Source organism: Astatotilapia calliptera, chromosome 5 (genome assembly GCF_900246225.1).
Source record: "Astatotilapia calliptera chromosome 5, fAstCal1.2, whole genome shotgun sequence".
In the NCBI taxonomy this organism is placed as follows: Eukaryota; Metazoa; Chordata; class Actinopteri; order Cichliformes; family Cichlidae; genus Astatotilapia; species Astatotilapia calliptera.
Genome location: NC_039306.1, coordinates 22,443,468 through 22,459,944, shown reverse-complemented (window position 1 = coordinate 22,459,944; position 16,477 = coordinate 22,443,468). Strand labels below are relative to the sequence as shown.

Sequence of the window (16,477 nt, the reverse complement as noted above, 5' to 3'; positions counted from 1 at the left end):
CATTCACTCAGCAGGGGGATTTCGAGTAAAAATCACCAGACAAGAAGAGTCTCAAAAAATTAGCTTTGTCGGAGCAGAACACTTAAACAAAAAAACCCATCAAAGTTACAGTGTGCTTTTGTCTGAAGGTCCTCGATTCACTCTTGACTTCACAGGCATTCACCTTCTTCAGAATTCTCATTCACTTTTAAAAGCATTGACTTATAATAAGGGTTCTCGATCTTTTGATGACTGGGTGGTAATTAAGGAAGCCAGCAAATGACTGAGGCCAGATAGGAAATGCACTATGCATCTTTCATCTGTGAATTATTGACAAAGTTAAAAACATCCTGTCTCAGAGTGATCCTGACAAACTAGTCCATGCATGTGTTAGCCATCACTTGATCCAAAACCCTAAGTGGGACTATGAGAGAGCACATTTCTGCTACATTAGTTTCTTCTCATGGACTCCTTGTTAAATCCAGGACTGAATTTAAAATGAATCCTGAATGATAATATCCCAATGATAGCTTTAAGACCTTGCAAAACCATGTCATCCCAACAGAGCACTTCTCGCTCAGTCTGCAGCCTTACCTAGACTTTCTGAAAGTAGAATGGGAGGCAGAGTCTTCAGCTATCGGGGCCCTCTCCCGTGCAACAGCTCCCAGTTTGGTATCAGGAGAGAGACACCCTCTCTGCTTTTAAGTGTTGGCTTCAAGTTTTCCTCTTTTGATGATGCTTATAGTTAGGACTGGATCAGGTGAAGCTTAACCAGGCTGCAGAGGGGCACACATGGTGCACTGAGCATTTCTTGTTCTCATCTCACCTCTTTTCCCTCTGTGTTTTTATATTATTATCTTTTGTCTACCCTCTCCTTTAGTTTGTAGTTTTTCTGTTACACACATCTTCCAGAAATATCTACTTTCACCTATTTTTAGCCTATATATAATTTATACTACATTATTCTCCTCATTTTAACAACAGAGACAAAAATCTAAACTTTAAGTTTTGCGAGAGGTGCCATACAGAAGACAATAAAAGCGTAGTAGAAAAGCAGATGCCATCATTTATTTATCTTAGATGTAAGAAATTCATAACACCTCCACATCCTTTTAACCCACCTGAAGGGTTGGCTATTTCCCGTGGGTGTTTTTTGTGCTGTCTCTCTGTGCTCTCTTTTCCCTCACCCCCTTAACCAATTGTGGACGATGGCTGACCCTGATTCTGGTTCTGCTGGAGGTTTCTTCCTGTTTAAAGGGAGTTTTTTCTTCCCACTGTCACCAAGTGCTTGGTCATATGGGGACATCTGATTTTTGAGGTTTTCTCTTTAATATTGTAGGGTCTTTTTCTTTCACTATAAAGCACCTTGTGGTGTGATTTGGCACTATAAACATGAAACTAAATTGAACTGAACTGAAGCATATTTAATTTGCTGCTCCTCTTTCCTTTGTATGTGTGGCTTTCTCTCTCTATTTGTTTTTTGTTGTTGTTGTTGTTGTTTACTGATAACAAATGCATTTTAAACTTTCTTAAGTACATTTGCAGTACAGCAACTCCTATGAACTGAGAATGGTTAATATTTCCTCATTAAATACTGAATGCAAACAATCAGCCAGTTCACATAAGTCAGTCTTTTCTGGATATCATTATAAAGATGACAAGACATACTGTTTTATAGTTACAGCTCTCTGCTTTCCATTAACATGTTCTCATCACTCCAATCAGTTTTATCCGTGCCGTTCTCCTGCTGCATGCCTTCAGATGCCATTTATTATTATCTTACTTTGCCCAAGAAGGAAAGAACCATTTGTGATAACTCCAGACTGCTGATGCTTATAACACAGATCCCCCAGAGTAGCTGGAGCTTCGAGGATCATTGCATGATTTAACATGCCCCCATTTAGAGCATCTTGTTTGAAAATGTCTAAACGTGTAAAATCTGCTCCTAAAAACCATTTTTAAAAAAGTGTATCTGTCTTTTTTCCCCTATGATTAATATCCAAGCAACATGTCTTTTGAAGACATACAGAGCCTTAAAACCTTCAGTCTGGCACAAGAGAAAAATAAATGAATACATTTTATAAACCCAGACTTATAATGTCATTACTAAGGTTCTCCTTCGCTAGTGCCACCTCCATTGTAGTCATTAGTTCATCAGAAGCAAGATGAAAATAATTTCATGGGCCAGGGAAGCAAAAAATAATCAAGTATGTTGTGTACAACTTGAGACCTTCCTGTTTTGGTCATCTGGAGGGAAAGAGACATATTTAGACATATAGTCAGTTTCTTGCTTGTGCCGTCACTGACCCAATGACTTGTGACCAAACAGAAACAAAGCTATTGTTTGTATTGTTTGTGTAACTCAATTAAGTATCTAGGACTCACCACTAGTAGAAACTATTGTGCAACACTTAAATTGTGCTGCTTAGAACTTTTAGTTCTGGTGTTTTAAATGGTCGGAAATAAACTTTTGTGCGAGGCAATGATGTGGTTTTGTCACAGTGAAATGGGTCAAATGCAACACTGTGTTGTTTGTTCTGAAGGTCACAGACAAATACTATCAAAGAGCAGACACACATGAGGTGCTAACCCTAAAAATTTGACATCAGAGTGTGAATGAGCATTGTCCTAAAGTTACCTTTAACATGTTATCCATAGCTGCCTAGTCACTGACTCTGGTTTCTTATCTACTACTACTATATTTGAATGGCTTTTCACTTTCTCTTGTTGCCAGCAATTGGCTGGAAGACATATTCCAACACAGATGGCAATTGAAACCTGATTCCTAAATTGCAGTGGCATTCAGTATAACCAGCACTGACACAAAAAACCCAGCCCTGCTGCTACTTTTAATCTCACACTGCAGCCATCAATTATGAAATTAGCAATCTATTAGTTTCATTTCAGTGTTTTGGACAGTACATCAATATCGAGTCATGAATGATTTATGAGTCAATGTATTTTTTCAAGCATGGGGACTCTTTGCAAAATCTCTCACCAGAAGAAGAGTGATTTGTGTTTTTTCCAGCATGTACACACCAAAGCACAATTTCTGCTGCTGATACAAACACCAGAGATGACTTTTAAGAGCAATGCATGTGTTCGACATATAAAACAGGCTACAACTGGTAGGCAGAACTGACTTTCCCTTAGGATTGTGTGCCTTCTGTTCAATAAAGCTGTAGCTGTTAGTCTCCAAATTCTCTGTGTATTTTGCTTATAATTAGCTTTGTTTAAGGTAAAGTTAAAAACCACAAAAAAGTTTCCTCTGCTATCAATTTGCCTTTTGTAGATTTTACAAAATAGCTCTACAGATTGCAGACTTTGTAGAAATGGCACATCCCTGTATAGTCTAGTGAGCAAAAGGCTTTCCTTCCTCCACAGACGGCCCACTCTGCCAGCTGTGAGCACTGCATGTCCTCTGTGTGGACAATAAAATGACAAGTGCAGCGGTATGGTCAATATTTCTAAGAAATGAACCATAAGCACTTTGTGTTAGTCCGTGTATCTCTGGCTTCAGCAGCCTGTGTGTGTCTGTTCATTCATTTCCCTTTAGGAACACACCAGCAAGACTGCTGCACCAGCAGCAGAACCTCAGTCTGTTACAACCAGCCGCTTTGACGACATGAACATTGTTTGGACATCAACAGGCTAGTTGCTAAGTAACCCAGCCCCCTCCACCCCAAGTGTTATAGCCTGTGAATCCATACTTATTACCTCAAGAGTAGCTAAGCGGTTCACATGTGCACACGGGCATGTGTTTATGCTTATGTGTGCATGCAGGCGTATGTGTGGGATAACCGTAATGCTTTATATTAGAGACAAAAAAAAGAAAGAAAGAGGTGGTGCATTGCCTGTTTCTTTTCCTTAAAAAAAACCTTTAATTTATCGTGGCCTCAAAGTGGGAGTGAAACTATGTTTTGAAGCATGGGTCAGAGTTCTTTTCATAAAATGAAAGCTGCATCTGGTACAGACTTGCATTAAAAATGTTCTCATTTTTTTTTAATTTGTCTTCTAAAATAAATCAGCCTTAGCAGATACTTTTTATTTGCAAGTTTATTATGAAATGCAGCCATATAGCCACAGCTATTTTGCAGTGTGGAAGCCATTCAGGACAAAGGCAACTGTTTAGGAAATTCCACCCTGTGGTTTGCTATAGAGAGCATGAATGCAGTGGGGGTGAACCCCTGTCATCAAAGTGGGTTGTTGTTTGGGAGGAAGGGAGCCTGTGTGTGGTGGAAAGTGGATATGAATGCTGTGAAAGGGTTCAGGTAGTTCATGTGTGAGGAAGGGTCTGGGTCACTGAGATTGTCAATGTGGGGTTCAAGGTCAAAATGGCTGAGAGTGGTAGAAAGGCAGAAAGTCACTGCAGAATTTCTAGAAGTGGGCAAAAAGAAGAAAAAGACAAAGGTGTCATTCGAAAATGACCAATGAGCACTATGTGGTTAAGGGTGAAAATGAGAAGCAGCCAGTCTTTCTTTCTTTAAAATCTTCACCTCTGACAGAGCAATCCCTTCACCCAACACCTGCTCCACACAAAGAAACAGCTTACTGCATATTGAAGCAATCTCTGCAGATATGTGCAGCTCGAGTTTCATAAGCTATGGCTTTTATTATTTATGTTAATTCATGTGTTTGGTTTTCATGTAACATAAACCATTCACACAGCAGCAGCAGCAGCGAGAGAAATACACTGGTAGTCACGAAATAAACTCTTTTTAATTACAGTAAACAATAAAAAGTGCACTATCTCACAAAATAGCTTTTTGCCATTTTAATTAAAACCTTAATGAATTTAATTACACATGTGCGTGTTGCTTGTTCTCAGTGCGGGTTAAGCAGCGAATGAATGGCTACAGCTCTGTTGTAGTGAATAAAAGCCATAAAAAAGATGCATTATCAGAGGCACAGACAAACAAATGGATGCATTCGCTTGCTTCACGTGAGAGTAGCTACTTAACACGTCTGCCGAAAAGACCACACACACACACACCCCTAACACTCATCAAACAATCAGTCAGGCATTCCCTGTGGCTGGAATGTGTTTTTGAGGGAGAGTGTGAAAAAGGAAGTTTTGAGGGGCGAGGCGGCTTGAGGGGAATGGATGATGACTTTTAGGTTTCAGCGTAAGATATTGTTTGTGTGCACATGTCCATTAATTATCTTTTTATAATGATAATTAATCTATTAGCACAGTGAGTAAAATTGTGCAAGCATCCCGGACATCCTGATTCTTCTGAGGCACTATTTCAGATTGTATTTGAGACAAACGGGAGCAGTTTACAGCTCCTATTTCATTAATTCAAATAGGAAATGAGAAAACTATTAAGACAACTGACCTCAACAATCTTCACCCTAATGTCAACTCTATCACTGACCTAATATTAGCATAAAACCTTCCTGTTTAGGACCAAAAAGCTCTCCAGAGAGTGATCCGTACAGCAGAACGCTGCTGCAGGATTGCTCTCCCCCTGCTTCAGGACACCTACACCAGGAGATGCCGGACTAGAGCAGCGCAGATACTGAAGGACCCGTCCCATCCTGGCAACAAACTGTTCCAACTTCTGCAATCTGGTAGAAGGTTCCGCATCTTCCGGACAAGGACAGAGAGACTCAAGAGGAGCTTCTATCCCCAAGCCATCCGTGCCCTAAACACACACACCCGCCCTCTCACATCATCTATAATTGACTGAGACAGGACTCTTCCAGACACTAAACCAATGCACAATGTACATTTCAATTCCTTTAATTTTAAATATGTTTATATTGTCTATCCTGTAAAATAGTCAGATGTCTATTCATATTAATGTACAGAATTCACCTGTTTGCTGCTATTACTGCACATTCACCCAATGTATATACTACATATATAAAAAAACACCCAGCACGCCCCTGCGGGCGGTTTATCCTTCAAGCTCGGGTCCTCTACCAGAGGCCTGGGAGCTTGAGGGTCCTGCGCAGTATCTTAGCTGTTCCCAGGACTGCGCTCTTCTGGACAGAGATCTCCGATGTTAATCCCGGGATCTGCTGGAGCCACTCGCCTACATATATATATATATATATATATATATATATATATATACATATATATATATACGTCTATATTTTTTTAAATTCTGGATTCCTTTTCCTCTCGAGTTCATGATTACTTGTTTTGTTTTGCTGATTGTTGTTGTGAAAGACTTTCTGAGCCTTATCTAAAAAGGTACTATATAAAAAATGTACTTACTTGCTTACTTACTTAATACAAATAAAAAGTATAGATTTTTTAATAATTAGCCATATTGCTTGATTGGTACACATCAGTTTAACAACATTTCAAAACTCACCATCTGAGGATGTAATTAACAGATTATCACTGAGAACCTATTTGGTGTTAACATGCATAAACATTGGGCTCACTGTCATGACACCACAATCTAAATGTTGCACGATTTATTTTTGTTTCTCTTGATTTGATTTTTTTTTTTAACCCCAAGTCCCAGCTGCAAGTAATGTGAACAGATTCTGAGTGTAAAGAGGCAGAAAGAAAGCCTGATGATGGAGTGGGAGGAAAGGAGAGAAGGGGATGAGGGAAGGGGGAAGGGGAGAGATTGAGCTAAGCGGATGGGGGAAGGGCTGTTTGTGCATGCCTCAAATTCCTTAGGTGTTATCAGCGTTGCCCGCTCCATAATTGTTTCTTTCGAGGAGGGGAAAAAAAATACACAGACTGTACAACATTGTAGAACTTCCTCTCATAGGTTAGAGGACATAAAACAAGGGGTAGTTTTTGACTTAGCTACACTTGTATCACTGTAGACTAACATTAAAAGGGCGGGTCTGACTTTTAATGCATAGCACGGAATAGAAAGGGGAAATGGGCTAGATTCTTCTAATCAAGTTAATTGCATTTTGATTGTGTATTGCAAAAATCTTCACAGTTTTGAAGTATTTAAAACTTAAAAATACATTCAAATAATACTGCATAATCTTGTCTTCTCTGGTTGTTTACAGAAATCAGGCCATATTTCACTGCTCAGCTTTGGAATTCTACGTACACTTGTCAAATTAAAAGCCCTTGTCCCACCTACAAACAAGAACACTCACATTATTTTGATTGTGTCATTTTGTCAGCTCAAACAGGCTTTCATGCATGAAGAAAATGAGCTGCTCCCTGTGTATAAGCAGATGAAGAGAAGTGAATGAGACAGAAAATTTCTTTAAATATCTTTTTTCTCTCTCTCTTCCTTAAAATGAAGACACTGTAGTGTTGGGACACATGCGCATGCACGCGCACACACAAACATGCACAGACGCACACATGCACAAGATGTGATTCTAGGAACTTTGATTGATGAGGTAATCCATCTGGCTCCAAGGCAAGGGAGGGGAGGGAGAGAGCATCAGTGAAGGGAGGAGGGACGGGTGAGTAGAAGATGAGTGATGATCTACTTCAGAGACTGATGCATCCCCGTCTCCATTTGCGTGTGCGCGTATGAAGGAAAGTTAAAAAACGCTCCAAGTTTTAAAAAACACAAAACAGATATTGACGTGAAATCCTAAAATCAATCCATACTTTATTCATCAGTTTTGGAAAAAATAATAATCCAACATCTTAACATTAACATGCTGGAGGGGAGCAAGTACAGACTGCCTCCTCCGCTCTGCGCTTCACCCTGGCTTTCACCACAGCTGCAGTAAACTGGGCGTAGGTGCACCAAGAGCCTTAGTTTGAGGATGAAAGAATGACGCACAAAATCCTTGTTCCTTGCTCATGACACAGAGCAGATGAATGGCGTTTTCACTTACTTCATCAATAAAATGTGCAACGGAAAAAGACATACCAGAAGCCCAGCACAGCTCTCAGAGAGTTCTCCACAGGTTAGTGTTTCCATTAATACGGTAATTCAGTGTCACTCACATCAGATACATTTTGTAAGGAGAAGAGATGTTTTCCCACTGCACAGTGTGGACACTTTACTTCACATGCACAGTTGCAGTTGCTTCATCCATCCAACTATCCTTTGAAGGGTGGCTGGGAAATTAAAGCATGTCAAAAACATCAACCAAGAAAAGCTACAGGCTATGATGGCTTTACTGGCAACTAGACCAAGAGAAACAAGTGCTTCCAATCCTGATATAGCCTATCATGTGCAGGACTCAGAAGCATGGTGTTTTACAATATGATGGTGGTAATGGTAAATGGTAAATGGCCTGTATTTGTATAGCGCTTTTACTAGTCCCCCCTAGGGACCCCAAAGCACTTTACACATCCAGTCATCCACCCATTCACACACTGGTGGAGGCCAGTTGTAGCCACGGCTGCTCTGGGGCAGACTGACAGAGGCGAGGCTGCCATATCGCGCCATCGGCCCTTCTGGCCAACACCAGTAGGCGGTAGGTGAAGGACACAACGATCGAGACTGTCCGAGCCGAACCTTCCGATTACAAGGCAAACCCCCAACTCTTGAGCCACGATCACACGATCGGTGCAGAGATACAGAATATACTGGAGCTACAGGTAGAAAGGGAAGTGCTGAGCAAAATGTCATTATGGTGAAAGATGCGTGGGTGTATATATGCACAGCATCGGAGTCACTTTAGGATTGCTGCAGGGATAAATATTACTGTTAGCTGTTAGAGCAGATCTCTAATGTGTTTCTCCATTTGTTTCGCTGTCACACATATAATGCATTAAAACTGATTAGAGGAGAAAAAGTGAAGATCCCCAGAGATGGATCTAAATCTGACAAGTAACACATGAGACTTCTACAAGGTCAAGAGAAGGGTTAGAGGGAATTATGGAAAGAAATCATGAGCGATGTGTTAATAGCAGCATATTCTTGATTACTTTTTCCTATTTTACTGTTGTTTTTAGATTTCATTCATTAATTCCTGCTCAAAAATAGTTAAACCAAAAACAGTAATTTAGTCTAGTCGTTGCTTTTACCACACACAGGGCTGAGGGTAACATGAAAGTGATGTCTGTGAGCGCTGTGGACTCTACAGGCAAGCATGCCACCTGTGTTATGCTTCCATCTGCTGGTATAAATTGAAAAACAGCAACTGATACCTCAACATTTCCCCCATAAAGAGCCTTTTTGAGAGCAAAGGAAGCAGTGTTACGGGTCAACACGCTTGCTATAATTTTGCAATGTGTGGGTTATATGTTTACATGCACAAACAATGCTGCAAGTAGGTGATGTGACAGCTCACTCCAAGACTGATTTTCCCTTGTTTCATTAGTTTCACTTGAGTATGTTTTCCAGAGCTGATTAACAAGAAAGAGCAAAAAAAGAAGAGAAAAGGGAAACACAAAAGTGAATTAAAACATGATCACCTTTTAGAGAACTTTAGAAAACTGAACAAAATCATTACACAGCAACTAATATCTCAAGAGTTTAAGTATAGTCTAATTAAAAATGAGGACAAAATCATCTTTTTGCTGCGCCCTTTCCCTCTCACCCCATCAATCCTCCTCTGTCACACTAACTCTGCACGTCGTCCTTCACTATATCCAGGAATCTCTGTGGTTTTTCTCTTTTCTTTCTGCTTGGCAGATCCATATATATCTACTCCAAAATATCCACTATCCCTACTCTCTACATCTCCAAAGCATCCCAACCTCACCTTGATGCACTCATTTCTTTCTTTCTTTCTTTCTTTCTTTCTTTCTTTCTTTCTTTCTTTCTTTCTTTCTTTCTTTCTTTCTTTCTTTCGTCCGGGGAGCCCAGTGGCTGTGAAAATACATTCACAAAAAAAAATTCAAAAAGGGTTCAGACAAACATTTGCACTGTTACTAAGCTCCATAAACTGGGAAAAATGTGCCATCGTGGGACAAGGTGGTCGCAGAATGATGTAAAATGGCTGTATTTATCACACGTACATGTCTGAGGTTTGTGTGTGTGAATTTTCTAAAGACTACATGTTTTTTTTGTAAATATATCTCAAGTCTTTTTCCCTCTCTGTCCTTCCATGCTTTTTCAGTGAATGTCTGGTTTTAGTTATGTAAGCACTGCACAAAAGCATTTGGTATGAGGACATCTTTGGACTCAAACACAGCATTAGATAAGGTAAGAACTGGTATGTGGCGCTGTTATACTGTTAGCTATGCTGCATGCACTAAATAAAGCATTTAAACAGCTATAAGAGGACGATCTGGGTGAAAAATGTGGAATTCCTGATTGAATTAACACCAAATAATAGCTTGTTTAACACTAACTGTAAATGAAAATTTCAGTTTTATTTAAAAACAAACCTCGTTGCTCATAACTCTTCCTGAAAGGTTTGGCTTCAGCAAATATAATGACCCTGAAATCAAGAAAAGACTGAGGTTAAAAGCACAAGTGGTATTAACATTCTCTCTTTCAGAAACATCTCGGTCAAGTGTTTTGCTGGATATTCTTTGTGGTCACGCTTGCAACTCATTTATTTTCTTATCCTTGTAAGAGTCTTGGGGGGACTGCTGACACAGAACAGAATACTTAAAGCTATGCGTCACTTTGGTAGTATTTTAAATACAGTCTTCTTCTCTCTTTTTTTTTTCCACTGACACAAAAGACCTTTTGTTCTTTGGCTTTAGATAATCTTGCACTGTAGACCCTCTAGGTGTCAGTGCTGCACAGCATTTCACAGATAGATTCTAGAGGTCACTTGATATTGTTGCTCTAAACTGGTGCACACACACTGGGGATGCGTAAGTAAAAGCCAGATTCATTTGTGCTGTCAGGAGCATGCACAACCTATAAAAACATAGTTATTATTAAGGCTCAGTCTAAAGACTCCACACCTGGTCTTGTGTTTCTTCCAATTCTGCGTGACTGTGCCACTTTTTTTTGTAAATGAATTTTACACTGTAGTTGGGATTAAATTAAATATGTAAAAAGTCACAGAATTTAAAACCAAAATACAGTCACAACAAACATAATCAGGGTTAACGAGAATAAAACTTTGACTCATCAGATATCAGCGTCAGTAGGACTGTGACCACGAATGACTTGTTTTAATAAAGAGGAAGTAAACCATTAACATATAGCCAGTGTCTTACAAGCTGTTTGCATGATTTTTTTTTTTAAAAAACAATGAAGTTAGAAGGGTTCTTAATAGAGGCTGCAGGCCTTACTTTATATATTTTAAAGAGCAGTTCAACATATGTCAGACAATAATCCCAGCAATCTGTTTGTAAATGAAGAACGTTTGTGTTAAGACAAAGTCTGCTCTCTGCTGAGCCACAAATGTTGAAATGATTCACTGCTTAAGTCTAAATTAATCTAAGCCATCTATAATTCACCTTATACAGTCACACTGCCATTTATTGTATGTAGTCTTTCTGTGTATTCATCAGATGTTATCATCGACGATTATATAAACCAGGTAATCTAATCCCAAACCTTTAGCTTAGGCTTTTTCTCTGGCATTATAGTCCCAGCTCCCCGGAGTGCTCTTCAGTAAAATAAAATATGTGTTTCAGGGTGTTGCTTTTGTTAAATGATCCAAGTAAACCTATTGCCTAACATGTTCAAGTAAGCAGTTTGTACTTGATGAATGTAAAGCGATGGTAATGATCCAAAATATCATCAGTTCTCCGAACATTTCTCGATGTGCTGGAGTATCAGTGGAGAAAGCAGCAGCCTCAAAATAGACAGGATGAGCTTCTCCATATCTTGAAAACCTTAAATTAAGACAAAGGCAAGGAAACCCTCGTGTCCGCCGCCTGGCTGTCGTTTTGGATAGAGGTTCTTGTAGGCTGGTTTAGCATCCCAACAACATCAGCTGTCATCATTCAGGGTAAAAAAAAAATCCCCACACATTTTTTGATGTACAGATGGGTGTTTCCCTCCATACTAGGCAGTTCACAGCTTACAAAACCGTTAGTGTGTCAGCTTTGTCTACGATTGGTTACCTTTTTTAAATAGTAAAATGGTTGCTGTGGTAATTATGCCTCTGCACACTATTTTCTAACACATTACGTGACTTTCTCCTCATTATCACAGTAAGAAGCTTTTTCATGGGTACTGTTGAACCCTGTTGAAGGCAGAAAGCAAGCATCAGATACCAGTCATGGCCACACACATCACTAAAAAGTATGGCTCTGATTCTTGAGTAAAGCATTCTTCCACTAAAACGTCATTCCATTTCAAGGATCATGTCCTTCAAAGTTGTGATTTCAAGACTATGTGCATCATAATAGGTTTATGGGGTCATGTGGGGTCTTCTTCAAATGTCGTTAAACTTAGTTCTGTGAAGGCTGCATCCAGAAGGTAGCTGGCTTGGGGGTCTGAAAATCTGCAAGTCATTGGGCCCTATCAAGATGCAAATTGTTTGCTGTGCTTAGCAAATTTATTAGACCACCAGTCATAAAAATATGAAAGCACAAATATTAGAAATCTGTCAGAAACTTGTTTAAAACTAAAGATTTTTATTGGGCAAATAGCAAACTGACTTAATGTTGTTAATCAACATAACATTCAAACGCCAAAACTACATATCCTGTTCAGTGATGAAACTGACTTAATGTTGTTAATCAACCAAAACATTCAAACACCTAAACTACATATCCTGTTCAGTGATGAATTTGGCATCTTAAATGAAATAATACTATTCTGCTTTTCATCTTTTTTGTAAAACAGTACATTTGAATTTTCGTGGATAACGACAATAATTAAAGTTTAGCATTAAAAATGTCATTTTGAATTAAGGAGCCTACATGCTGGTGGATTAAGCATTACAGAAACATAAAAATGATTTAGGTAATTAGCAGTACTGACAAATTTAGGGCAGCCGCGGCATAAAGCTTCAACTGGGTGGCTTGTTCAATACATTTGTTAAGGATTGACCGCAACTTCCAATATTATTGCGAAAATTCAGATCAAATCAACGTCAAATCCCGATGAAGTTGCAAAGTACTTGAAAATAACGACAATACTGGAACGATCGGGTGTTTTTTTATGTCACAATCTAAATGTCAAATCCGTTTAATAAGGTGGACTGAGAATCCCTACCGTGGTAGCAACTGCAGTTTGCGAGTTTACATGAGTGAGCCTAATTTGAAGGAGGTGAATGGTGGTGGTGGGGGTGTCGGGTGGTGCTGGAGGGAGAGGAGAGGGGAGGGCCAGCTGAGCCCCCTGATGTTGCGACGTCACTCAGACCGCTGACTGACTGGGCTCCGGGCTTCAGGCTCAATCTGTGGCCAGCAGCAGCAGAGGTGGCGGGGAGGAGAGGAACATTTGATCCACTTCTTATTCCCCCCCTGTGACTTCTTCTCCATCGGGGCAGGGAGAACAAAAGGCGGACAGCTGCATGATTACAGGCGCCAGCGAGCTCCTTCATCTCGCCTACAAGCCGGGCTAGCTTGATGCTCAATTCAGCCTGCTAGCCTTTGTGGCAGGGCTCTCCATGCATCCGAGGACCCCTTAGGCAACCCGGGCTGGGAGAAAGCCTCGGCTTTTTGCCTGGACAAGTCTGGAAGACTTATTCTCCGAGTGTGGGCAGACAGCAAGCAGCAGCCCTGTCAGCACTCACTGCGCACCCAGACAGCGGATTTCCAGCAAGGAGCATCCCCGCCGGGGCACACGGTTACACGTCGTCGCCTGTCTGCTCTGCAACCTCCAGCTTTTGACAGGAGCAAGAAGCGATTGATGAGTAATATTCTTCCAAGATAGGCTACAATGTTGCGCATCGCGGCCAACATGCTGGCAACAGGATTGCTTTTCTTGGGATTCATACACAATTTGGAAGTAATCGCTCCAGCCAGGGCCATTGATGGTAAGCAGAGCTGATTGAATGTTACCCAGAGTGTTGTGCCAATTGCTCAAAAGATCTATAGCCGTTAGGTGATGTGTGCACAGTGATTAGTGCGGGATTTATTTTGCTCTGTGCCTGCGTTGCAATGAGAGTACACTGCACCCGGTGGAAGGGGGAATGCCTGCCCCCACTGAGCGGAGCAACGTGGAGGGGATGAAACCTAGGCGAGACAATTAAAGCGGTCTTTTGTTACTGTGTCCCGGTGAAGCGTGTGAATGTTGCAATGTCACAGCACCCCACCTCCAAACCCTCCATCAGCACCCCGCCACCCTTCACTTGATTCAGGCGCTCGCATCCCAGCATAGGCCCCGATAAGAGCTCAAAGCTCATGTTTACGTGTCGATACCTTCATTAGAAAAATGTGTCGACCTGCAGTCTGAGGCGTTTTTTTAAGCTATGATAGTACCACGTCTCATTAAAAAAGAAGAGAGCTGTGAGCACCTCTGCCGCGCTGTAATCGAGCCTATCTGATGTGTCTCGACTTCAGTCAGTTCACGTTCAACAGTTTTCCCCGAGAGCGCTGATGCGATGACAGCAGCCGAGCTACCCCTCAGTCAAACCGCACTGCCACACTTTTGTCCCATCCGTGGCTGGATCGTGCTTTATTAAGAGCAGAGGACCCGTTCGTGTCCATCACTGCACACTTGGTTTTTTTCTGCATCTTTAAGCTCCGAGGATGTGCTGCCATCAACAGGCATGCGTAACGCTGTGCACTGTTGCTGTGTGTCGGTGCCATTATTCAGTTTGTTGCGTATCTGTGCCCCCGAAATGCCGACAGTCATATTGTGATCTGCAGGTAGACAGTGAGCAGCTCTAAACGCCTCTGCTGTACCCCCCCCCCCCCCGGACTTTATGAACACACACACACACACACACACTGGAACAACTTCTGGAAACTATTAAGCTTCACAGTCCCACTCAGGGTTCCTGTTTTTGTGTGAGACAGGAAACAAGTATTCATTCAAAGACAAAGATTTGCTGACAGACTTCTTAAAATCTCTGCAGGTGGAAAGTAAATCTATAAGCTTGCTCTTCAAACACAGCTTTTTAAAATTTAATTTCATGTAATTTTTGAGGGGGATGTCACCAGGGTCAGCAGAGCTAATCGGAGGTCCTGAATTCACAGTGTCATTAAATTCAGCAAGACTTGGATTCAAATCCCAAGCTGCATTTTGAGATTATTCATCGAGCCACAAATGGCTCCCTGTGTCTTTTTGAAGTCATCTCATCTCACTTGGCAGCCCAGTGCGGTGAGGTTCTTAAGGAGCACAATCCCCCGCATAAAAACACCACCTTGGAGATCGATAGCCTGCAATCACCTGTAAGTTGAGAGAGACTTGAGAGCCTGCATTTAAGCGTTTAAAACAAACAGCTTCTGCCTCAATTCACAGTGATTGTTTTAGCAAAAATCTTCTTCCCTCTGAGTCTTTTTTTTCCTTCCCTTCATTTGATGAGTCAGACCAGTGCAGTGGAACAGAGGAGATCACCAAACCTGAGTTTTTCCTAAAAATCCACTGAGATGCAGAGCCTGCTGTGCTCGACGGCATCTGTGAGCAAAGATTCTAATTTGTTTACAGATGAGGTGTTTCATTACAATTTATTGGTTAGACTGACTGTGAGATTTACCAAATAGTCTCTAATTGTAACTCATGCATTTGGAAGATTTCTTCACTACATTGCCTTCTTTCTAACGTAGTTAAATGGCTTTTATTTTTTAGGGCCCCTTCAGTTACACATGCTACTAGTAAACCCCCCCCCCCCCCCCGACTTGACTTCAAAGTCTTCTTCCTTTTTTTCCATAAAGGTTTTTCTTTCTTTCTTTTTTTCTCATACACTGTAGTCAGTGTAAAAGGCTCTGGGTACCAACAACCCCCAAGTTTAATTGGGTCTAAATTGCTCTTTGTTTCCCAGAAGAGACCTCCATGAACAGTCTCAGCTTGTTCAGAGAGCTCTGCTAATTGGAGGCCCAGTGGAAAGGGCCCTAATGAAAGAATTCCCATCACTTCGGTCTATGAAAGTGATTTCACTCTAGAAAGAGATCACTGGCCTCTTACAAATAGACAGTTTCCCCCCAAACCCCGCCCCAGGCTTTCAACGATAAATATTTTGTTCAGAAAATGACAAAGCAGAAGCGGTGCCTTAAGATCAGTCTCTTCAACTTTTGATAATTTCTTTTACTGCTTTTCTTCCTTGATGATGAAAGTGGCACGGGTTCCTTCCTTCTTAATGAACTCACGATGCAGCGATTATCCTGGCAGTTCCCCTCTGTGCATCTCTGTGCTGCAACATTTGGTGGAGGCCTAAGAACTGCCCCGGCATTTGGCTGATAGCCGGGTGCTACTCCCATGACAATGACAGCATAGGGCCAAAAGGCTTATTGTTTACAACTGTATAGAATACAGAGTAGGTTTGTGAGAGCTTCACAGCTGTTGACCTTATCTTACCCTAAAACATTTAAGCGCAGCAGCTAATGCAAACAGCAGATGAGACATATATAGAAGTCTTATATAAATTTCTAGGTCAGATCAGTTCATTTGTTTCTGAAAATACTTTCAAAGCTACTCCAGCTGGATGAATGAGGAGCTTAACCAGGGGAAAACAATCAGGTGGTTACATAAAGCTCATTCACATCATTGCATCACTTACAAAATCTTGCCGTTTTTTTTATTTTTATCTTTAACTCTTATAGATGCTAGTAGACCATGACCAGAACAAT

The 16,477-nt window shown here is 40.9% G+C and overlaps 1 protein-coding gene across 2 annotated transcripts in view; it reads left to right on the top strand.

The window, feature by feature from the left end:
* The first annotated feature begins 13,082 nt into the window (after nucleotides 1–13,082).
* Nucleotides 13,083–16,477, top strand: part of LOC113022588 (low-density lipoprotein receptor-related protein 1) — a 99,622-nt gene continuing 96,227 nt past the window's right edge. For both annotated transcript variants that reach the window (XM_026168131.1, XM_026168130.1), the window contains exon 1: nucleotides 13,083–13,722. In XM_026168131.1, coding sequence (XP_026023916.1) covers nucleotides 13,626–13,722 — 97 coding nt within the window. In that variant the 5' untranslated portion in view covers nucleotides 13,083–13,625. The remainder of the gene's footprint in view (nucleotides 13,723–16,477) is intronic.